The 26,337-nt window shown below is 30.6% G+C and overlaps 1 protein-coding gene across 2 annotated transcripts; it reads left to right on the top strand.

Moving 5' to 3' along the window:
* Window positions 1-117: 117 nt before the first annotated feature.
* On the top strand, window positions 118-1,766 carry LOC112282651 (uncharacterized). Of its 2 annotated transcripts, none has more exons than XM_024520560.3 (3): window positions 118-708; window positions 868-1,003; window positions 1,332-1,766. In XM_024520560.3, the coding sequence occupies exons 1-3, from the start codon at window positions 660-662 to the stop codon at window positions 1,456-1,458; spliced, it is 312 nt and encodes a 103-aa protein (XP_024376328.1). In that variant the 5' UTR covers window positions 118-659; the 3' UTR covers window positions 1,459-1,766. The 2 variants fall into 2 exon arrangements, with proteins under 2 accessions (XP_024376328.1, XP_024376327.1); XM_024520559.3 differs by having other exon boundaries at window positions 118-413.
* The last annotated feature ends 24,571 nt before the right edge of the window (window positions 1,767-26,337 follow it).

A 26,337-nucleotide genomic window follows, 5' to 3' on the forward strand; every position in this document is an offset into this window, starting at 1 on the left:
CCAATTGGGACATGGGTTTAAAAGTTCCGGATATAAACAAAAACATTAACCGGATATTAACCATGTACGAGAATGACCTCCGAAGACCCTGCCTGAGAGACATGCACTTCTGAGTTCTTCTAAGCTTTGATCGAGTCTCGATTGTTGCGAATTTTATCCAAGTGTCTGGAGGTTTTCTCGATTGAATGTAGGATAGTCTAAGGTGGTGAGTGCTCAGCCTGTTTTCGGAATTGTCTTCGCATTTCTTCTGTTTTCGACAAGGATTGTATGTTGCGAGAGGGAAATGTGTGTCGTTTGAACTCTGCAACCTCGCTATCCTTTTTCCTCAGTGGATATGTCTGTGTCGAATCTGGATATTGAATTTTCTCGATTGCGACTTGTTTTTCCAGAGGTTGAAGTTTTTTTGGATGAGGGTATGTTGCTAATTCGAGTTCCACCCAGTGTTTAAGTGCGACTGAACAGAATTTTAGATACTTGTTTATTATATGGGAAATTTAAAACTTGGGATTGCAGCCCTAATTTTCTAACCTTGTAAACTTTTTTTGATAGTCTTTAGTTAGGTCTTCTTATGATGGGCATTATTGTGGATTATTTGAGGTAAGTGAGAATTCGAATCGGTATCTAACTGGTGCAACAAGTTGCGTGCGATTGTCTTGAATATGCGAAGAAGTAGAAGCGTGATTTCTCAAGGTCAAAGGATGATCCTTGGTAAAATCTCCGATTTCTGGAGAGACTAATCGCTTGCTCTGACCTTTGGATTCAGAAGGATACGCTATCTTTCTTATATTAGGCAGTTTGTTCATGCAGTTCTGGTTGTTTAGGATTCAGGTGTATGACTGGCTCTGATACTTGTTTCGCATTCAACAGACATGACAGAAGCGGAATCAGTGATCAAAACTTGTAAGCGCTGTAAGGCAAGCTTTGCAGTGGTATCCAATTCAAGCTCAGCATGTCGATTTCATCCTACCTATTTTGTCTCTCGTCGTCACGACGATCAGAAAAGGTAGTCAAAACTTTTTCAGCGATCTAGAGATTGTGCATTGGATCATGAAGTGGTTATTGATCATAGCATAGAATGGTAACTTGTTCTACACTCTATTGTCCATGCAGAGTTCATATGTCAGTAATTTTTATTGATTTATAAGCTTTCGCAATGACAGGAAGTGAGCCTTGTTTTGAACCAAAAGGGAAGAAAGATCACGTAGAATGCCATGACACTCTGATTGATTCTTTTTCTTTTTAAAAATTTAAAAATTTAAATTTATTTGTGAACTTCTTGCTAATACGCATGTTATTGCATATTTGATAGTTTGCTTTGATGATATGATCAGATACTATGAGCTTGGTCCCGACGATCCCCCTTATGCAGCCAAGTTCTGGGACTGCTGCGGATCAGAAGATCCTGCGTCGGCAGGTTGCAAGACATCTTTTCACGTGTCTTATGATGACGTTGAATAATGTGCTTAGATGTCAATATTAGCTTACGTCCTGATGCCCATGTTTGGGTTGGAGCTTTATGACGAGTTTGTGGTGTGTTTTAGTTATCTTTAGCAGTTGGGAGCAGGCCATAGCAGTTTGTAAACATGTGCCGCTCAAATCTGATCCGGCAGTTGAGTATATTAGCATATTCAAGATGTGTACTCACTACGTATCGTGTGTTCTACATTTTATAGTGGCCATACTCGGGCAGTTGTCAAAGTCATTTCTTCTTAAACTTGTCGCAGCAAGTGTTCCACATTCAATAATGAGTAAGGTTGCAGCTTTCATACCTGGAGTACGAACGGTGATTGCAAGGTTTTACAGTCGAGGTTTCAGGTTTTTACATTCTTGTTCAAGTCTCCAAGATATGCTGGCTAATATTCCCTTTCTTCACTTCAAGCTTTCGCACGATATTCTGAAATGTCTGAAACAGTGATGAGATTGAAGTTCTGCATCTTGAATCCTGGCATGTGTTGATTGGAACATGGTTTGCAAATGAGCCTACGAAACAAACTGGCCTACTCGAGCTTTTTACACAACTCACAACAAGTTTATTTTTATGGTACCCATGATTCATAGCTATGATGTCCAACTGCAATGCCTAAATTGAAGACTATTGTACATATTTTAGAAGATGGGACAATCATAAATGACTAAACATTCCTAGAAATTAGAACTAGCATAAATATTAAGTGAAGCTTAGAAGTTCTACAAGGTGACCTAATATTCTATAAAAAAATAGAAGTATTGTGTAGTTGGACCTTATAATTAGTCTTTTAACATCTCATGACTATTCTTAATCCAATTTTAAAATTAATCTTCCAAGTTTAACCAACAAATGAATATTGTTCAATAGATACTCATTTACAATCAGATTAAATTTAGATAGAGGATTCTACCTAGTGTTTAGTGTTTGATGGCTGTTTGCTATTCCCAATTTAGGAAAAATGGGTATTTAATCAAAGCATTTAATACTTTGGATAGAAGATTATATGCAAAAATTCATAGTTTTTATAGAAATGTTTTAATATTTTTAATGCTTTTATCTAAAAGCTAATTATAAAAGAGAGATGTGACTCAATCATAGATTCTTTTTATTTGTATAAAATTTTTATTTTTTTAAAAAATATTTCTTATTTATAAATTATAAAAAGAATAAAATAAGTATTTATGTCAATTTAGTGTAGATTCTTTATATTTTTATTGTAGTTCTTTTGTGCCAAATGTGTTACATAAGCATTTCTTTCTTAAGAAGTTTAAGGTTGAAATAAAAAAGTTATCTAATCAAATGAAGCTAAATTTAAAAATTATGTTATATTTAGAAGATTTAAAATTCTATAATTCTCGATTCTTATTAATTAATTTAAACCTATTTGTGATGTAAAAGACATCATATCTATTCTTAAAGACAAATAGTGTAATTTAATATCAAATAAGAATATCAAATCAAAATGGCTTTTCTACCTAAATCTTCAAACCTTACTTGGTATTAATAAGATCAACTACTATAAAACACTAAATGGATAAAAATCCACTAACTAAAATAGAATATATCCATTTAATGTGATTTGGCATCTCATGCCAAATTATGTGACAAGATAGACTTCATATCATTGATTCAAAGTAGGCCATGTAAGCTATTTCAGTCAAATAAATCATTAGAGCTTTATATTCTAGATATTCTAGCATCCAATTTTTTTTTTAGGTTTAGGTTTATGTTAACTAAATTAATTTTTCATGAATGTAGAAACCTTAGCCAACCATTATTACACTAAAAAAATTTCTAACCTAACTTGAAAATTGCTCAAAATCTAGGAAACTCTCAATGATCTTCAAAAATTAATTTTTAAGATATCAACTTACTTGAACATTAATTTCTTTTGATCTAATGGTCTAATTGAGTTGAAATTCATAATCAAAATTTAATATAGCAACATTCACAAACCTACAAAATTTTATTTGTGGATTTGCTAGAAAACTTATATAATTCATCACAATGCAATCTTCTTTATATTGAATATAAAAAAAAGTCACTCAAAAAAACTTCAACTTTGTATAACTCTCACAAAATTAATATGAATTAAAATCACTCAAAATTAATATTTATAAAAACCTTAATAAGTTTGCTTTAAAAACTCATATTCTAATCAACAAAAAAAATCATATTAACCATAAGGGAGCAATTTTGTGCTTTAGAATTTGATTTTAATCCTAGTTCATAATAGACCCTCTATAGATATTAATCTAAGATTTATTAAAGTAATTTTTGATGATTTTTACTTTTTACTTCTACATAAAGATGCTTATAATATTATTTTTAAAAATGTATCTTTTTTGTCTTATCTATGGTCTTACAAAGTATATAAAGATTTTCTTTATAAAAGCCAATATTAATACTTATTAGTTTTACTACCTCCATTATTATTATTATTCATGTTTCTAATAATATATTATAATAATATAATAATATATTTATTCTTTTATCCTACAACCATATTATAATACAACAATAATGTTAGATTTTTGACCTTATTGCTAGAAGTCGTGCAATACTAGAGAAAAACTCTTGACTATTAATATTTAAAAGTTCTCTTTGAGAGTATGTAAAGTCTTAACTTGATAACTTTTGACAACTTTTGAGTTAGTATTATATAGAAGTTGCTTATGAGGCCAATGGTATTATTGATTTATGAAATAGAGGTGATTTAATTCACTTAATTAAACTTGAATCAATATTATCTTTTTTTTAAATAAGTTTTTATCATTTTTTTTTTAATATTTCATATTTTGGTATAATCTTCTTTTATTATCAAAACTTCTGTGATTAATAACCATTATTTGTAAGTTAGTATCAGTTGCTTTGGTTGATTTATGAATTTTGGTTATATGTTGTTGAAAAAAAGATTTAATTTGGAATTTTGATTTTTTTTTTGATTTCTTTTTTTTAGTACCTTCTCGTAGTTGTAAATATTACTACCAAAAGTTTTTGATGTTGCCTCATTTTGTGTTGTAATAGTGTACATTTATATACATACAATAGAGATGAATTCAAGTTATTGGTAGACAAGATCGTTCTATTCGCATCAAGTAGGGATATTTGTTGGCTTTCTAATGTCTTAGAAGTCATTGTTAATAAATTGCATAGATTAGTGTTGATTGTAGGTATAAGTTCCTATTAAGCAATTAGATAGTTATAAGTATATAAATAGTCTTTTTTATAGTAAAAATTAAAAGTTGATATTATTGGTTTTTTTCACCAAAATACTTAGAAAGTGACTATGTCAAGGACTTGAAGTCAATGGAGGGTACCAATAAGGTTTTTTTAGCATGTATCAACATTAGATTTTATTAAGAAGCCTTTGGTTTAGAATATGGGTATATTTGATAAGATAGAAGACAATCCTTGTAATATGGTAAAAGATTATTTTTTTGGATAAGCTAGAGGTATTTTCTTGCAAGATTAGAAGTTCAAATTGGAAACTTTGATGAAAGAAAAATACCAACACTCTTCTACTTTTAATGAGTGGTATGCATTTTAGCTATTGCTACAATATTTGGAATATGAGGCTTTCAAAACATATGAAAGATGGACTAAAGAGCACTTACTTCAATTGTAAGAGATAGAAAGCTATTAAGAGGCTAAAAAAGAGCTCATTTCTATCCTTAAAGATGTTGCTATTTCTACTTTAATTCATATTATGAAGAAAAGAGATCTATTAAAAGAAAAAAGTAGAATATCCTTTAAAGATACTAATAGAAAGGTTATAGTATTGAAAGGGTCTTCAAATAGTATCACCTTACCTATCTTATGACAAATGATTTAATTTATGAAAGAAGCCTTGTTTGCAATAATAGAGCCACCATGTTTTAATCAACTTCAAATGTTTATTAAATATTTGAAAAGTAAGTGTGGAGGCTTTAGGCATGATAAAATGTAGTGCATTTAAGACTTTTGATGTAAAAAAAAAACAAAAAGACATACCATGTACTACGTATACTTATTTAGCTCAATTTACAATAGAATTAGAAGGCATTTTTATTGAGAGTTAATTTGCTAAGATCTCTTTGTCTAAGATTAACAAATAACTTTTGAAATAGGCTATATTTAGAATCATTCTCAATTATGATGGCAAGGCAATACTAATACAAACATTTGCAAAGATTGAGAAGTATGACAAGGCTCTTTATCATCATGATGCCATTAATATGGTTGCTTCGATGATAAATATTTCAAAGTCTAAGAAGGCTACTACTACTACAAGTAGCTTGAAAAAGATTCAACTTGAAAAGACTATATATTGTTAGACGTGTAATAAATCTAGCTATGTATTTTATGGACCTCAAGTCGAATTTATTGGATATATTATTTCTAACAAAGGCCTTTTTATGGATCCAAAGAAGGTACAAGCAATCATCGATTGGACAAAGCCAAAAACTACATGTGATGTCCAATGCTTTCTTCAATTTGTAAACTTCTATAGGATTTTTGTCAGGAATTATTCTAAGATTGCTACTCTACTTATGTAGTTAATATGCAAGGACAAGCTGGATTGGCGCCCCAAAGCAGAGAAAGTTTTTTAAAGCTTAAAAGATTCTTTAGAATAGCTCCAATTTTGATACATCTAGATTTCAACAAGCCCTATTTTATGGAGTTCAATGCCTCAAAATTTGCATTGAAAGCAATCTTATTGCAATATGGAGAAGATGACAAACTTCATCCAATTGCATTCTATTCTAGAAAATTTTCAGCGAAAAAAATTAAGTACTACTTGCTATTATAGATTCTTTCCAAAAATGGTGCCACTTTCTTAAAGGTACTTCTCATCAAGTGACTATATTTATATATCACAAGAATCTTGAATATTTCATGTCAGTCTGAGTCTTAAATTGTCGCTAATCACGTTGGAGTATAACTTTATGATAATTTGACTTTTACATCACGTATCAACCTAAGAACCAACAAGGGTTATCAGATGCATTATTAAGATGTTCCTACCTTGAACAAAAAGAAGACGAGGCAGCATATGATCAACAATAGACAACCTTGTTAAAACTTGAGCAATTTCAACTTTAAACAATCAATGTATCAATGCATGTGGATTTATCATTTGTTGATCAAGTTCATAAAGCTTCAAACATAGACCGTCTTATTCTTAATATCAAATGTCTTGCCAACAACCTTCTTGAAGAGTCTTTGAAATTCAAAAATGAAGATAACATCTTATTCTTTGAAGAATGTTTATTCATTCTTTTAGGGCCAACTCACTTGCATGTTCTTCAAATATGATGTCATGATATAACATGACTAATAGGTGAAAGAATGTAAAAATTATTATAATATAAGAAATCTTACTTCAAAATATTAGAGCAAATTATCTTAGAGATATAATTAATAGACAAAAGGATAGTGAAACTAAAAAGTACCAATATTATCTTTTACAAATGGCCTTCTACTTACTTTATTGGACCATAAATAAGGCAAAATAAAGTAGATTAGAAAAATAAAGAATATGAGGATTTGTAGGAAGAAGTTAGGAATTGATTTTAATAAAATTTAACTCAAAAGAAAAAATATTTGATACTTGAGGAGGGCCAATTATCAACCTAGGTCGAAATCAAATCCCAAGACACAAAACCAAGTACCTACAACAACTCTGAGATTTTTTTTTTTCTAGATTGGAGAGTGGGATTTGATAGAAAACTGGATAAGATTTCTATGAGCATTTTTTTTGTGTGATTTGGATTCATAATGACTTTGTAAGAACTTTATAAAGTCAAGTTTGTTTTAGGATGACTGGGATTTTGGTAAAATAAAATAAAGTTGACGTTTTGGACAATGTCAAGAGTTTTGTAATAGATCTATGGATGAAATTTTGTAGATTAATGGTTATAGTTGTACTTAGTATGTATTTTGAATTTTAGCTAGATGTAACAATTGAATTGAGGATTATTGAGGTTTAAGTGGATTATGGTCTCAAAATTTAGAGTTATGAAGACCAATGAGGATTTTTAAGAAATCTTGCAATCTATCACTTGAAATTAGAGTGAAAGTTGTGTGTTTAGGTAGTAGACTTATTTTTCTTTGTATGGAAGAATTTTGAGATTGATTGAATGGATTGATAAGAAGAAATTGGCATTGAAAATTCAGCATTGAGATTGGAAAAGAAGGTCAATGCACACCCAAGCACATTTTTGTGATTATCATTCATTTGAAGTTAAGAATATTATTTTGCTCGTCAAAAATTTTGAGTTCAATCAACAAGTTGGATTAGAAGAAATTGAGTACTTAAGTTTTGTATTTTGAAGGATATTCGTTGTTGCTACTAAATATTTGTTATTGCTACTGGATATTGATTATTGCTACTGGATATTGGTTTTTGTTATTGATTATTAGTTATTGCTATTGGATATTGGTTATTGCTATTGGATATTAGTTATTGCTACTAGGTATTGATTGTTGATAGTGGATATTAGTTTTTGCTATTGATTATTTGCTATTACTATTAGATATTGATTTTTACTACTGATTATTGGCTTTTTCTATAGGGTATTGGTTATTGCTACTGGATATTGGTTTTAGCTACTGATTATTGATTATTGCTACTAGATATTGGTTTTTTCTATTGATTATTGGCTATTGCCATTGGATATTGGTTATTGCTATTGGTTTTGGATTATTGCTATTAATTATTGGCTATTATTATTAGTTATTGACTACTGCTATTGGTTATTGGTCACTGTTATTGATTATTAGTTGCTACTATTAGTTATTGTTATCAAAGCTAATTAATGTTATTGGTTATTTGTTATTGCAATATTTCCTTTAACTTCTAAAGTTAGATACGTAGTATATTCTTAAGCTAAACGCCATATAACACAACATATTGGTGAATCCAACATGAAAAGCTTGAGATGGAAGGTATTTGGAAATTTTTCTTCATTTATTTAAATTATAGAGAAAGAAAGTAAGAGAGTTGAAGGAGGAGCTATTGATAGTGCATCAATTGGAGCTACAAGTGGTGGACTTAGTGGAGGACAAGGTATGTATTTTGATCCTAATTCAACAAGCATATTTGAGGCTTTTTATTTTTTCATGCAACAACAACAAATTAAAGACCGCAAAGAAGGTGTGGCAAACAAAGCATTACAAGCGGTTGTGGATAAGATCGATCAATTTGAAGGACACGATATTACAAAATATTTAAGGTGTTATGTAAAAGAAATGGAATTGAAGCGTATTTTAGAAAGAGAGATGGTTCAATTATTTGAATTAGCTTCTACACCTGAGATAAGAAATCAAGTCTCTTATAGGACAATTTGGAGGTTCATGGGAGAAATTTTTTCAAGCATTGAAGGATGAATTTTTCTTATAAGATAGTGATAAGATTATAAAAAAGTCTTTTTTTGAATAGATTCAAAGACCAGAGAAGGATCTTCTAACTACAAAATTACTAAGGAAGTTTGAAAAGCAATATTCTTCTTTATCAAAGAAAGAAAGACAATTGTTGGATCCAAATAAGATGGAGCTCTTTCTTCAAGCGATTGATTGAAAGTTGCAAGAAAAATTAGAAATCTTGCTTGAAGATAAAGAAGAAGATGAAGGATTGACAACAAATTGGAAAGAAGTAGAGGAGGCAGTAGGATTGTTGGCAAAGAGAGAAAGGAGAAAAGATAGGATGGGTATTCAAAGACCATTACAAGCATCTAAGGTAAAAGTGTCTACTACTGATCTAACATCTTTGATTCAACCTTCAATGTTGGTGTGATAGCATAGATCATTCAAGGACGGAATGTAAAGATTTTACAGAGTCACTACGTAAATGAGTTATTTTTTTATTAAAGATGGTATGATATACTTAAAAGAAAGTAGAAAAAAATTAGAAAAAAATTTTGATAAAGGAGGAATGAAGGTTCTTGTCAGAGATACTTTTAAAGTACATACAATCTCAAGCAATAAAGCATCAATATATTGGGTGGAAGTAAATCCTAATAAATGTTTAAATATAAATCTTGATTTTCCAAGAGAATCTAATTCTTTGTGGATAAGTGCAATGAATTATGCTGAAAGGAAAAAATTTACTAGAGAGGATTTAAAACATATTGGTAATAACATTTGACAAATTACTAGGTGGGATGATCCAATAGATAGATTATTTGTGCATGCTCATATTGCAAGGAGTCAACATGAAGTGTTAATAGAAGAAAAATGAAGGAGAGATGAAAATAATGAAGGGCCTTCAAAAAGAATTACAAGGAGAGAAAAAATACGACAAAAAAAAAATTCTATATATGAAGAGATAATAAAGAACATTTCCACAAAAGAAAGAAAAAATAGAAAAAAAAAAAAAAAAAAACAAACAAAACAAAATAAAACAAAGGCTCCTGCTTATAAATTACAATCAGATATTGAAGCTGCTATAGATTTGAAGAAGGTATTGGAGGAGCGAATTTTAAGTAGAAAGGTTGAATTCACAATTGATGAAATTCTAGGAATTAAAAAGCATGAGTTTCATGAAGTTATTATTGATATAATAAAGAAAAAATGACAATCTATAAGAGACTCTATGATATCAAATGCACAAGGAATAAGAACAATGGAAGGCAATGAAGATAAAGAAGATGAAATACAAAAATTTGGAGATGTCTTGCAAGTAAGTTTTAGAGAAAAGAAAGATGTCATTCAAGGTTCTAGCCATTATTCTAGAAGTCATTGGACAAGGACTATTACGGAAACTTTGATGTAATTGGAGAATTTAGAAGAACTAATTGTAGCATTGATTGATCATGGTTCTAAAATCAATTTGATGTCAAAAGCATTATATAACAAGAAAAAATGGCCTATTGATATTGAACATGGGTGGATGATAAGAATAGCAAATAATTCAAAGGGAGATTTGTATGGAGTATGTCGAAATATCAAGGTGACGATAGGAGATATTATTCATGAACATAATTTCTTTGTGCAAGACATATCTACATATCATGTTATATTAAGACAACCATATATTACTGCCACACGAATCGAAACAAAGATTATAGATGATGGATTGGCTTATGTAAGGATAAGAAGTCAAGACGAAAAGAAGACAGTGCAATTTTTAACATTTTGTATAAATCATAGACAAAATTAGAATAATTTGAGAGAGCATCCTTTGCCAAAGATACACAAAGAATTTGAAGATCTTGAAGTCTCAAAGGATTTTTATTAGATGCTATTATAAAGCGAGATTGCAATGGTAAAAAGAATGAAGGCTTTCTGCCTAGTAAAAAAGATAAAAAATTATAGGATTATTACGAGATGGATATATCATATTCAAAATATAAACAATTTTAGAAGGATAGATAAGAAAAATATCAAAAATATAGAATATGAATTAAAAAAATGTGATGTGATTGATGAAGATGAATACATATCAGGGATATTTGAAGAATCTTGTTTTGATGATACTATGGGTGATTTATAAATATTATTAAATAAAGATTTTGAATGAGGTAATATGGTAATAAATTTATATTCTAAATAATTTTATGATGGAATAAAAAAAAATATAGATAAGTATGAAATGGATATTAATACAAAATACAAGACCGTTGTAAGAAAGGTTAAATCAGTGGCATTGCCACTACCATTGGATTTTGAAGAAAGGATTAAAGGGGCTTCTAAGCAACCAAAATTAAGAGATATAGAGAAAATAGGCCATGAATTCAAGAATGATTTGACATTAGATGGTTTAAAAATTGCATGTGATAAATTTTTAACAAGAAATGAAGAGAAATATTTTAAAGAAATGTTTTCATGACATAGTAAGGCATTTGCATTTAAATCACATGAAATAAGGTGTATTGATCTAAGTATTGTAGCACCTATGGTTATTTTTATAATTCTACATGAACCATGGAATTTGAGGACAATTCCAATTCCAAAGGCCCATTTACCAAAGTTAGTTGAATTACTCAATGAAAAGATTAAGATGAGAATTTTAGAACCATCTATTACACTATATTCCAATTAGTGGTTCACGATACCTAAGAAAAATCAAACATTGAGGTTTATTTAAGATATGCAACTGGTAAATAAGATAACTATTAGAAACATGGGCTCAAGTCCAATTGTGGATGAGTTTGCAAAGGTATTTGCAAGAAGAGTAATTTATTCTATGAGAGAACTTTATTTGGGGTACGATCAATTTTAATTAGCCATGCAAAGTAAAGATTTGACAACTATAAAGACACCATTAGGATTGGTCAGAATGTGTACCTTAGTACAAAGGGCTACAAATTCTATGACACATATGATGAATGGAATGTATAAGGTATTAAGAGATTTTATTTTAAGCATAATAATACCTTTTTTAGATGATGTACTAATTAAAGGATGTGAATAAGAAAGAAAAAAATGAGACTTTGGATTCAAAGGAATGTAGGAAGTTTGTGGCAGATCATATTGATGATTGTGAGAAGATTTTGAAAAGGTTAGAAGAAGTTCATTTAACTTTATTGGAAGCAAAATCAATGTTTGGAGTAAAAGAAATTTTGGTGGTAGGACACATGTGTGGGACATATGGACACAAGCAAAGTATAAAAAAGATTGATATTATTAAATAGATGAAAGAATGTGTAAATACAATAGAAGTGAGAGGATTTTTAGGAGCATGTATTTTCTATCATATATGAATACTTTACTTTGTACATATAGCAAATCCATTGTATGAATTGTTAAGAAAGAATTAAAAATTTCAATAGAAAGAAAAACAATGGAAAGCTATAGAAAAATTCAAAGAACTTTTTTCTTCATCTCTAACTTTGAAGAAAGTAAATTACAAAGGTGGAAGGCTAGTTGTATTAACAATTGATGCAAGTCCAATTGAAATAGGTTGGATAGTTGGACAAGATGATGAACAAGGAAATAGATATGTAGTAAGGTTTGGAGTAAAGATATTGAATGCGAGGTAGAAGGCATATGTGCAAATCAAAAAAGAATTACGAGATGTAGTAAAAACTATGAAAAATAAAAAAGAATACTTGATTAGGGCATCAGTAGTTATAGAAACAGATTGTCTACCTTTATTAGACATGATTACAAGTTGTTCAACTCCTGATGTTGCTATATTGAGATGGATAGTATATATCAAATCTATGAATCCAAAATTTTAACATATTGTAGGAAAAGAAAATTCAATTGCAGATATGTTATCAAGAATAAGATATTATGATGAAGAAGAGATGATTGATTTGGAAGATGATGTGGGTACAAAATTTTATACTAATGCATTATCAAATAAAAATGACATACATTTGAATATATCATTAGAAATATTTTTAAGAGATTTATATGAAAATGAATAGAAAGATGTTAGAAAATATTTGAGCATATTAAAGTGACAAGAAAGTTAGATAGATCAAGAATTTAAGAAAATCCATAAGAAAGCCTATGGATATTTTTTACATGATGGATATTTATGGAAGCATCTAAAAAAGAGAGGAGAAGTACCACAAAAGGTGATATGTGGTTTAGAAGCTCAATAAAGGATTATTAAAGAATTTCATGAAAGTTTATGGATCAAGCATCGAGGTATTTTGGCAATATTTACTAAGTTAAGAGAAAAATATTGATAGAAGAGAATGTACAAAGACGTAGCAAATCTTCTAGGATCTTGTGAGACTTGCCAAATATATTCAAATATTCAACATTGAGATGGTTTACATCTAACATATCCTTTGGCTTTACATTATAAGTGGGTGGTGGATTTAGTGGCAATACTTATGGAACTTGGACAAATGAAGTATTTGGTACTTGCACGAGATGATTTATCAAATATGGTTCAAGGACGAGTATTAAGAACAAAGGATACTAAAGATGTATGCCAATTTCTATTAGAAGAGGTTATTAGTTGCTATGGTTGTATTAAAAAAATCACGGTGGATAGGGGTGAATTGAATGCATAAAAAGCATAAGAATTCTTTAGTAGAATAGGAATTAAACTTTCTTTAACAACAACATATAATCCAGAAGGTAATGGCAAAAGTGAGCGTGGGCATTTACCTATTGTTAAGGCATTAGTAAAGGCATGCAATGGCTAAGCACATGAATGGCCTAGACTACTACCATTTGCACTATAGACAGATTGTATAACTCATAATTCAGTAACAGGTTATATGCCTTTTGAATTAATATATGGGCAAAAAACAATAATGCCAATAAAAGATGTAGTACCTACATAAGATGTATTATCTTAGAAGAATGATCTCAACAAAGAAGAACTTTTAGTATTACAGATTCAACAATTAGAAAGAAGACCTAATGATATTGAAATAGCAATAGAAAAATTGAAAGAAGCAAGGAAAATGAATAAAGAAAGATTTAATAAAAAACATCGACTATGATCCAAAGTAATTGAAGATGGTGATTGGGTATTAGTTTATAATAGTAGCTTGGACAATCAACACAGTAATACAAAGAAGTTTGCAAAGAGATGATTTGGATCTTATACAATAATAGAACATACTTGTTACAAAAACTTGATGGTATAGAATTGAAGGTACCTATAGCAGACAAATAAATCAAGTTATTGAAACAAAGAAATGAAAATATTTATTTTAATGAAGAACAAAGTCTAATATAAGATACTAAGATTGAAATAGAAGAGCATATTAAAGATCAAGAATTAGATCAAGATGAAGAACATTCTACATCAAGATATTGAAGAATCATTGGCGCATGTCGGAGGATACACGGATTGAAGGGGGAGTGGATGTTGTGATGTAACATGACTAATAGGTAAAAGAATGTAAAAATTACTATAATATAAGAAATCTTACTTCAAAATATTAGAGCAAATTATCTTAGAGATATAATTAATAGACAAAAGGATAGTGAAACTAAAAAGTACCAATATTATCTTTTACAAATGGCCTTCTACTTACTTTATTGGACCATAAATAAGGCAAAATAAAGTAGATTAGAAAAATAAAGAATATGAGCATTTGTAGGAAGAAGTTAAGAATTGATTTTAATAAAATTTAACTCAAAAGAAAAAATATTTGATACTTGAGGAGGGCCAATTATCAACCTAGGTCGAAATCAAATCCCAAGACACAAAACCAAGCACCTACAACAACTCTGAGATTTTTTTTTTCTAGATTGGAGAGTGGGATTTGATAGAAAACTGGATAAGATTTCTATGAGCATTTTTTTTGTGTGATTTGGATTCATAATGACTTTGTAAGAACTTTATAAAGTCAAGTTTGTTTTAAGATGACTGGAATTTTGGTGAAATAAAATAAAGTTGACGTTTTGGACAATGTCAAGAGTTTTGTAATAGATCTATAGGTGAAATTTTGTAGATTAATGGTTATAGTTGTACTTAGTATGTATTGTGAATTTTAGCTAGATGTAACAATTGAATTGAGGATTATTGAGGTTTAAGTGGGTTATGGTCTCAAAATTTAGGGTTTTGAAGACCAATGAAGATTTTTAAGAAATCTTGCAATCTATCACTTGAAATTAGAGTGAAAGTTGTGTGTTTAGGTAGTAGACTTATTTTTCTTTGTATGGAAGAATTTTGAGATTGATTGAATGGATTGATAAGAAGAAATTGGCATTGAAAATTCAGCATTGAGATTGGAAAAGAAGGTCAATGCACACCCAAGCACATTTTTGTGATTATCATTCATTTGAAGTTAAGAATATTATCTTGCTCTTCAAAAATTTTGAGTTCAATCAACAAGTTGGATTGGAAGAAATTGAGTACTTAACTTTTGTATTTTGAAGGATATTGGTTTTTGCTATTGGATATTGATTATTACTACTGGATATTGGTTGTTGCTACTAGATATTGATTGTTGGTATTGGATATTGGTTATTACTATTGGATATTGGTTGTTGCTATTGATTATTAGCTATTGCTACTGGATATTGATTTATGCTACTGAATATTGACTATTGCTACTAGATATTAGTTACTGCTATTGATTTTAGATTATTGCTACTAGTTATTAACTATTGTTATTGGTTATTGGCTACTGCTATTGGTTATTAATCACTGTTATTGATTATTCATTGCTGCTATTGGTTACTATTACTAAAGCCGATTACTATTAGTAATTATTTGTTATTGCAATTTTTCCTTTATCTTCCACAGCCAAGTACTTGATGCATTCTTAAGCTAAATGTCTTGTAATATGACAATGCCATGACTTCCTTACAGCTGGATATTTTGGATTTATTAAGACCTTGAAAGTTTTGTTTAGAGACTTTTAGTGGCCTAAAATGTGGAACAATGTTAAAGAATTCGTACTAATATGTGATACTTGTTCAAGGTCAAAGAATCCTTGAGATTGGCTATATAGACTTCCTCAACGTCTTCTATTCTAAGACAACTATGGTCATCTATCTCCATAGATTTCATTACGGATCTTCTACCATCAAGCACATTTGATACTATTTTTATATTTATTGATTAATTGACTAAGATGGCACATTTTATATCTTGGAAGAAGTCAATTACTGGTGAAGAGACGTAAAGACTCTTTATTGTCAATGTCTATAGTTACCATTGATTTTCAGATGACATTGTGTCAGATCGTGTGCCACAATTTATATCAAGGTTTTGAAAGGCACTCTTTAAGATTCTTAAGATTAATATTAACCTTTCTTTTACCTTTCACCTTTAAATTGATGGTCAACCGAGCAAGTCAATCAAATTCTTAAGCAATATTTGAGGTGTACTATCAACTATCAACAAGATGATTGGACTCCCTACTTGTTATTGGTAGAGTTTATATATAACAATACAATCCATGTATCTATGCAACAAATGCCATTCTATTGAAACTACAGTCATTATCCAAAGTTGGATATGCTAGAACCTTCAAAGTTGTCAAATCGAGCATCAAAAGAATTTGCTATGAAGATGGCTAAACTTCAAGCAACCATGAAGACTCACCTAGAAAGGACTCAACAATGTTATAAGTTACTTGTAGATGAATTGAAGAAGGAATATCTTCCATTCTAAATTGGTGAAAAAGTGTGATTCTTTGGTGCAATATAAAAACAAACAGGCCACGTGATAAGTTAGACTATCAAAAGTTGGGACCATTTGTGATTTAGAATCAAATCAATAACGTAACTTATCGCTTGGAATTACCTTCATCTATGAAGATTCATCTAATCTTTCATATTTCACTTTTAAAAAAGTATGAAGAATTAAACATGCTAGGTTAAAGACAACTACTACCTTGTATGGTTGAAATCAATCATCATGTTGAATTTGAGGTAGAAGAGATATTAGATTCAAGGATAAGATATGGAAGGCTTGAATATCTAGTCCATCGGCATGGATATGATATTGACAATCACATGTAAGAACTAATTGGTACTCTTGTAAATGCACAAATAAAGGTTCAAAGGTTCCATCAACAACATCTATCTAGACCAAAAGCAGCAAAATAAAAAACAATAGCTTGATAAGATGGCTTCACCATGAAGATTCTTAGTTCTTGACATCATAAAGAAGGAGAAGAAGTAGCCTCTAAAGAAGAAATTTTTTCAAATATTCAGAATATTATTAGTCAATAGTTCGAATTTATAACTATAGCCTGTTTATATTCTTTTGATCTTGTCTACTTTATATAATATGGATAATCAAGAAATAGATACTCTATTGATCATACTATCTCAACTAAGTAGCTTGCAGAGACAACTCCGAGATGAAGAGCCACATGAACGACAAAGACATCAAAGGATACTCAGTAATAGATCACTAGTAATTGTATTTGAGGTAGAACTTGCCTAAGAAGGACGTCCAGAAAGAGTGTTTGTAGGACAATTCTATAACAAATACACTAAAGTTCATACTTGGTTAAAAGTAGAAGGCTTGAGCCACTATCGATAGCTAGAGAGGCTCATAAACTATATTCCTCATAAAAAACAATTGGAATATATAGCAGACACCATACAAAAGATCTTCAACTTCTTGCATATATATTAATTTATTACAACATTGCTTCTTAGAGACCTCAAAGCTAGAGAAGGAAGTGATGTCATGGACATACAACTAGAGAAGATTCTAGAAGATTTTAGAAGGTTCTAAAAGATTCTAAAAGATTCTAATAGATTCTAAAAAAGTTCTAGAAGGTCAAAAGAGATCTTAGAAGATTCTACGAGGCTTTAGATGATTAAGAAAGTTGCCAAAGAAGGATCTTAGGCTTGCTTTAATTTCAAGCCTTATAGAGACTTTTCAAGAAGCTTCCTAGGATCTAATATATATATATAAGAGTTGAAGCTGAGGGAATCCTCAATCTCAACAACTCACTTCTTGCACTCTATCCAAGACCTTCTTGCCTTGTATTCAATTATTGTTCTAATGTCGAATTAACTCCATTTCTTGGCCTTGAATCCTTGTCTTATATATGGTTCCTAATAAATATTCTTGTTGGTTATCAATCATTTTATTCATTTGATTTTAGTATATGTAATTACATTGAGAGAAGGAGGAGGACATAGATTAATTCGAGGTAGTCTATTAGTGATGGAACAAAAGAATTTATTCTCATGACATGTGAAAAAATTATTATGTTGATAAAGATTCTATTTAGTTGAAGTGCATTAGAATAAAACTTATCTTATAAAAAAATTCTATTAAAGAAGATATTTACATTTATGTCTAATTTTGTGGAACAAAATAGTTTATCATCTTTAGAGGTTCTTGCAAGATATTGTAAAGTTTCTTTTCTTCTAAAAAAGATAAATGCATAAGTATCTTAGAAATACCAAGAAATTATAACTTTATTGGAGTCTTTTAAAGTATCAACTTATTTTTTATTATGTGACTTTATTTGTTCTATTCATTGGCATATGTTTGTGTGGATATCAAATATATATTCAATTAAGCAATCTCATATTATTTCTAAAGGTTGTGAGCTTTAAACTCTAATTAGTTACTTCTTTCAGCTATTCATAACTATTTTAGCTAGCTTGCATAAGCTGTCACTCTTGTTAGTAATGAGGATTGAAAGATATTAGATTCATTAATTTATTCATTGCCAAATGACCTTATTAAAGTCATTCATCTGTTGGAAGAAGTTGGGATTTGAATATTCCTGATTTAGTCTATTTATAATTTTGTATTTTATAAGAAATAATACAAAAAAGTACTAGGCATCTTGCTACAAATAAATCTGGAAGATAAATTATATTTGCAATAAAAAGAACCTAAAAAATTTAAAAAAAGTCTAAAAAAACCTTAATTGAATCTTAACAATTATAATCAAACCTTAATCAAGTCTTAAAGAATCCTAAAGAAATTATAAAATAATCATTAGATAATTCATCAAAAGAACATCAAAGAAATCATAAATATTAAAATAAATCTTAAAGAAATTTTAAAGAAATCTTAAAGAGTTCATACAAAAATCATAAAATAAAAACTTTAAAAATAAATTCTAAAGAAATTATAAAGAAATCCTAAAGAATTCATACACAAATCATAAAAAAAACTTTAAAAATAAATTCTAAAGAAATTATAAAGAAATCCTAAAGAATTCATAAATAAATCATAAAAAAACTTTAAAAATAAATTCTAAAGAACTTATAAAGAAATCATAAAGAAATCCTTAAAAATATATTCTAAAGAAATTATAAAGAAATAAAAAAAACCCCAAAAGAATCTTTAAAAATAAAATCTTACAAAAATTACAAAGAAAGACTAAAAAATTAATTAATTAATTAATTAATTAATTAAATCCTAAAGAAATTATAAAAAAACCTCAAAGAATCTTTAACTAAATCCTAGGAATACCTTGATCAAATTCTAAGAAAATCCTAAGCAAAATCCAAATAAAACCTAATAATACTCACAAAACTCTAAACAAATTCTAAAAAATCCTAAATAAATTCTAATAAAATCCAAAAAAAATCCTAAAAATTTATAATACAATCTCAAGATTATTCCACAAATCATAATAAAATATTATTTGAAATCTAACAAATTCTAGTTAATCTAAAATAAATCTTAAAACCTCAATAATTACTAATTAAATTTTAAATCTTGCTTAAAAATTTCAATACATTGTAATCTAATGACTGAAAATAAATAAAATATTTTTTTGAAAAAAATCTAATTTATCAATTGAGAAAAATATCTCTTTAATTGATTAGGCATCAACCATCTTTTATCTCCAACCTTAATTTTTATATTCCAATAGTAATAATTCCTTATAAAATTATTTAATTATATTTAAAATTAGAAAATTTATTAAAAATTAAGTTCATGATTTTTTCACAATTTTTTTTAATGAAATAGATAAATTATTTGAGTTCAAATAAAATATTTATTCATTATTTAAATCTAAATTATGAGACTTCATCTCAATTGAGTTTTAATTATCTTTGATATATCTATTAGATTGAATTTAAATCTGTAAAAAAATTTAAGATAAGTAGATGCACAAATCTAAATTTTTTTAATAATGAATTGGCTAGAATACTTACAAAATCTTCAAACATATTAAATCTCTTCAAGTTTTTTTAAAATCCAAAGCATTTAAAACACTTCTTATTTTGAAAAGATCTCAAAAATTAAATATTAATAAAAATCACTCAAAAATAATGCTCAATAAATTCTTAACAAGTTTAATATCTAATATGCTGCTTTGATTAACAAAAGAATTCAAAAATTACCATAAGTATGCAGTTTTATGCCTTAGAATCTAGTTATGATCTTAATTTATAATTGATCCTCTTCAAGTATCAAATTTTAGTTTTTTAAGGTGATTTTTAGATAAAAACTACTCTCAAATGTCTCTTAAAAATTCCTATATTTTCTGATTTTTTAATGTTTTTTTTGTCTTATTTTATGGCTCTACAAGTAAAAACTTTTTTACAAAAATGCAATACTAATACTACATGTGTTTACTACATTCATATCTTTTATTTATATCTTTTTGAAATAAAAGTCAATTTTTTCTCTTTCATCTTATAGTTGTGTTATAATACAATGACAAACTTCATATGGCTCACATAATGGTAGATTATACATCAAACTACATCTTTTGGGTACATTTAAAAAAAAATGTTCTTTAATTATGTAATGCTCAAACTAAGGTTTTGGAGGCTAGCCAATATATTCATTAAATCATTAATTCTCCAATATTTGTGGATGTTAGGACTTTGGGCTCTTATACCATTGACCTTGTTGGACTTAGATCAACTTAGCTTTATCTCACATACTTATTGAAATAATTTTTAGAGTCAAATGACCTAGTAGTCACAAAGTCAATGATATTTTAAATAAATATCTATTTTTTTTTAGCTATATTCAAAGACGATGAGTCTCTTTTTGCTTTGGTCAATAAGGTAGATGTACCTTATGTGACATTTCTTAGATTTGAGACATATTTGGATAGCTTTATATTTCAAGTACTTGAATCTGACATGGTTTAGTAGATTAATTTTTAAACTCATAAAGAACCTAATATAGATGGAATGGATTATGTCATGGATTTTTTAAGTGGCATCATGGCTTCTTATGATGTAATTTAGAATTAACGTTGCTTTTTTCTATCCTAAGCTCTAAACCTCAATACTTTGGGGTCAATTTTTGGCATATGTCTTATTATTTAGCAACATCATGATGGCCATTTGCTTAAAGTGGCATGCAACATTGCTATATTATGTGAATTCTTGCTTGAGAATGCACTAGACACTTGGTGTCACGGACATACATATAATTACCTATATGAATAGTTAAAAGTATGTAAAAGTAGATAAAAGTAGGTTAATTGTGTAATATCTTCTAGAGAAGCTTCTTAGAAGCTTCATAGACACTGCTTTGACTTTATAGGAGTCTATAGTTGACTTTTAGGTTAGAAACTTGATCAACAAGTTAGCCATGTGCCACACATGTTGGAAGCTTAAAGAACAAGCTAACTACCTGGTCCATCCATAGAAAACTTGCCTTGCAAGCAAAGGCATGTGGCCTAGAAAGTCAACATATATTGGAGGTCTTATAGAACATCGCCACGTGGCTTCTAGTTAGATAGTATATATAGAGGCAAGAGTGAAGCCCTCTTCACTCTTGTCAACTCCTTTCTTGCTTCTAGTCTAGTTTCAAGGGTCTCTAGTTTTCTTGTATTTTGGCAATAGCCATTCCAGTTTCTTTCTTAATATACATATTTCTATTTTTTCCTATTTCTTTTTGAGAAAAGTCTCACTCACTCTTTAGCTTTCATCGAGTTCTTGTCCTTGACAGATTGACAAGAGTACACTTACAATATCAGAGCTTTGTCTTTTCTTGATTAAGAGTGGATTACCCCTTTTTCTTGATAAGACATAAGCGCATTAGAAGTTGCGGATTACCCTCTTTTAAACTGATATTGTTCTTAGTATTTTCTTTGTTATCAATTCCTCTCTTCTATTTGTTTTGAGCGTTATTAGACATCTTCTCTTTTCTAAGTGCTACTATGGCAGAGCTTGTTGAAATGAAGAGTGCAATGGCATAGATGCAAGAACAATTAAGGGAGTTAATGCTTACGATGTATCAACTCAATTTACGACCACAAGGAGCAACAAGAATGGTAGGAAGTGAAGATATAGAGATGATTGGAGCTGCTTCAACATCTGCACCAAACCATGTCCCTTCTCCCAGAATGGAACACCCTTCGAGTGTTAGAGAACCGAGAGTTGCCTTGCCCGAGAAGTTTGATGGTACCAGATCCAAGTTTCGAGGATTCATCAATCAGGTCCAACTAGTGATTGAACTTCAACCCCAGAGCTATCCAACTCCAGGGTCACAAGTTAGATTCATTGGTACACTTCTTTCAGGTTCAGCATTGTCATGGTTTTCATCTTTACTTGAACGACGAGATCCAATATTGGATAATCTGGAGGCTTTTTTGGCGGAGTTTCGATCCATGTTTGGAGAACATGATGCAATTCGTGTTACAACCAACAAGATCCGTATTTTGCGACAAGGCAATCGATCAGTAACATTATATGCTTCGCAATTTTGACAACTTGCAACTGATATCAAGTGGGATGATGCTGCACTTGTGAGTCAATTTCTCTACGGATTACAATATGAGGTAAAGAAATTGATGCTTAATTTACCTGATCCTCAAACATTGAGTCAAGCAATTGACTTTGCTGTGAAGTGCGACAATCGAATTTTTGAATTTCGATCCGAGAGTCGCACAAGTAGGCCTCAACGTTACTACAATTCAATGGCAACACTGACGTCTCCTCAACACATACCTTCAGAAGTAGAGGATATGCAAATTGATGCGGTACGTTTCAAACCTCTTACTGAGCAAGAAAAGTCTCGTCGTCGACAAGAAGGATTGTGCTTATATTGTGGAGAACCTAAGCACACTGCTCAACATTGTCCAAAGAAGCGACGTAACTACAAAATGAGGAGTACGGCTGTCAAAGAAGACAGTATGTCGAAAAACGAGTACGTCTAGCTACAATAGGGACCGTGCGGCTGGAATCTTGTACAACTTCTAATAAAGGTCCTATCCTCTCCTCAAAACCATCTCCTTGTTTTATAATAGATGTGCGTTTAGGACCTAATAATTACAAAGCCTCTGCCTTGGTAGATTCAGGAGCCTCATCTTGTTTTTTAGATGAAGAATTTACTAGATGTCATAGAATATCATTAATACAAAAAACTAAACCTGTACACGTAGAAGTCATAGATGGTCGTCCGTTGTCTTCTGGAGATGTAACTCACAAAACACTTCCTATAGATGTAGTAATAAATGGTCATAGTAGTTGCATAATTTTTAATATAATTAGATCTCCCTCTAATCCAGTAATATTAGGCTTATCATGGTTAGAAAAGTATAATCCTCGAATAGATTGGATTTCTCGTAAACTTGATTTTTCTCAGACCATTAGTAACAGTTCTATTAATCAAGTAAAAAACCATGAGTCTAGTATAGTAAAACTCGCACTTATAGGTGCAAAAGCATTTATACACGCAGCAAAAGAAGGATCAACTTTTGCTATTTATGCTGCACCTATTTCTGAAAGCGTAAAGACTTCAAGTGGCATTCCAAGTCAATATCAGGATTATCAAGACGTTTTTGAGAAAAAGAATGCAGATATTCTTCCTGAGCATCGCCCATACGATTGTTCAATCGATCTCAAGGAACGAACTCTACCACCATTTGGACCAATTTACAGTTTATCGCAAGATGAGTTGGCTGAACTCAAGACATATATTGACGAGAATTTAGCGAAGAATTTCATACGCCATTCAAAATCTCCAGCAGGAGCTCCAATTTTATTCATAAAGAAAAAAGATGGATCTTTACGAATGTGTGTTGACTATCGAGGACTCAACAAGATCACAATCAAGAACAGGTATCCATTACCTTTGATATCAGGACTCCTTGACCAGTTAAATCAAGCTAAGATCTATACAAAAATAGATCTAAGAGGAGCATATAATCTAGTACGGATCAAAGAAGGAGATGAATGGAAGACTGCGTTTCGAACCAGGTACGGGCATTTTGAATATAATGTCATGCCTTTTGGACTCACGAATGCACCAGCTGCTTTTCAACATCTCATGAATGATGTATTTCGTGAATTCTTAGACAATTTTGTCGTCTGCTACCTAGACGATATCCTGATTTATTCTAAGAATGTTGAAGAACATGAAATACATGTTCGTCAAGTATTACAAAAACTTAGAGATGCAAGATTGTACGCCAAGATGGAAAAGTGTGTATTTCACACTACTCAAGTTGACTTTTTAGGATACATCATTTCAAATGATGGTCTTATGATGGATTCTAAGAAAGTCCAAACAATCATGGATTGGAAGATTCCAAAGACTGTAAGAGATGTCCAATGTTTCTTGAGATTTGCCAATTACTATCGGATCTTCATCAAAGACTTCTCACGAGTTGCAGCTCCACTTACACGCTTGACTAGTAAAGATAAATTCCAATGGAATCAAGAAGCGGAAGCAGCATTTGAAGCCTTGAAGACATCGTTTGTCTCTGCACCAGTCTTATATCGTGTTGACTTTTCCAAGGCATTTTTTATGGAAACAGACGCATCGGATTTTGCTTTGGGTGTAGTTTTATCACAAATGGGAACAGATGACAAACTTCATCCGATAGCTTTTCATTCAAGAAAATTCTCAGCAGCCGAGATCAATTATGAGATCCACGATAAAGAACTTCTTGCAATCGTGGATTCCTTTTAAGAATGGCGTCATTATCTAGAAGGTGCTTCTAGTCCAGTCACTGTGTATACAGATCACAAGAACCTCGAGTATTTCATGTCAGCACGCGTGTTGAATCGTCGTCAAGCTCGTTGGAGTATGTCTTTGTCAAGATTCGACTTCATTATCACTTATCGGCCAGGAAAACAACAAGGTTTGTCCGATGCCCTGTCTAGACGTTCTTATTTTGCACCAAAAGAAGATGTAGCTTTTGAGCAACAAAGAACAGTCCTCTTGAAACCGGAGCAATTTCATCTCCGAGCAATGAAATCAACATTGACTGTTGATTCAACTTTTCTCAAGCAAATCCAGTCCAGTATGTCCTCAGACCCTCTTGTTCATGATATCGAGAATAATTCTTCCAAGTCTCATGATTCTTCTAAGTTCGAGTTCAAGAATAATCTATTATATTTTGAAGGATGCCTATATGTTCCAGAAGGAAAAGCACGTTTGCGTGTTCTTCAAGCACGTCATGACTTTCCAGCAGCAGGGCATTTTGGATATAATAAGACTCTGGAACTCATATCAAGAGATTTTTGATGGCCACAAATGTGGAAGTCAGTCAAAGACTTTGTACAATCATGTGATATTTGTTCAAGATCAAAAATTCCTCGACATCGACCTTACGGACTTCTTCAGCCATTACTTATACCAGAACAACCATGGTCTTCTGTTTCTATGGATTTCATCACAGATCTTCCAAACTCAAGATCTTATGATTCTATATTTGTGATAGTAGATCGTTTCACCAAGATGGCACATTTTATGCCATGTACAAAATCTATCACAGGTGAAGAAACAGCTAAGCTTTTCATTGATAATATCTATCGCTATCATGGATTACCTAAAGATATCATATCGGATAGGGGAACTCAATTTGTGTCGAGATTCTGGAGGACTCTTTTCAAGATTTTAAAAGTGGACATAAAGCTATCTTCAGCTTTCCATCCTCAAACTGATGGACAAACAGAGTGCGTAAACCAAGTCTTGGAACAGTATTTAAGGTGTACCATCAACTACCAACAAGATGATTGGACAAACCTTCTGCCATTGGCAGAGTTTGCTTATAATAATACGGTACATTTCTCCACGCAACAAACACCTTTTTTTGCCAATTATGGCTATCATCCACGACTTGATACTTTTGATTTTTCAAAAGTTGATAATCCTGCAGCAGAAGATATGGCAAATCGGTTGTCAGAGTTACATGCAATAATGAAGGCGCAGTTGAAGAAAGCTCAAGAACGACAAAAGATAAATGCAGATGTATATCGTAAAGAGCAACCACAACTCAACGTGGGTGATAAGGTATGGCTACTTCGTCGCAATATCAAGACCACTCGACCTTGTGACAAATTGGACTATCGTAGACTTGGCCCCTTTTCTGTTTCTGAACAGATCAACCCAGTTGCATATCGGTTACATCTACCGGAGTCAATGAAGATCCATCCTGTATTCCACGTGTCTCTTCTTGAACCATATAAGACAGTGGATATACAAGGAAGAAGACAAATGTCACCGCCTCCTATAGAAGTAGATAATAATGAAGAATTTGAGGTGGAAGAGATATTAGACTCAAGGCGGCGCCGAAATAAGCTGAAATATCTTGTTCATTGGTGCGGAT

This window comes from Physcomitrium patens, chromosome 5 (assembly GCF_059467195.1).
Source record: "Physcomitrium patens ecotype Gransden chromosome 5, ASM5946719v1, whole genome shotgun sequence".
NCBI lineage: Eukaryota > Viridiplantae > Streptophyta > Bryopsida > Funariales > Funariaceae > Physcomitrium > Physcomitrium patens.

Bases quoted from the DNA above. Each gene is read 5' to 3' on its own strand.
- LOC112282651 (XM_024520559.3), top strand. From the start codon at position 335: ATGTCTGTGTCGAATCTGGATATTGAATTTTCTCGATTGCGACTTGTT. The intron at 414-867 runs GTATGTTGCTAA...CGCATTCAACAG, and splicing joins TGAAGTTTTTTTGGATGAGG to ACATGACAGAAGCGGAATCA. The intron at 1,004-1,331 runs GTAGTCAAAACT...TGATATGATCAG, and splicing joins CGTCACGACGATCAGAAAAG to ATACTATGAGCTTGGTCCCG.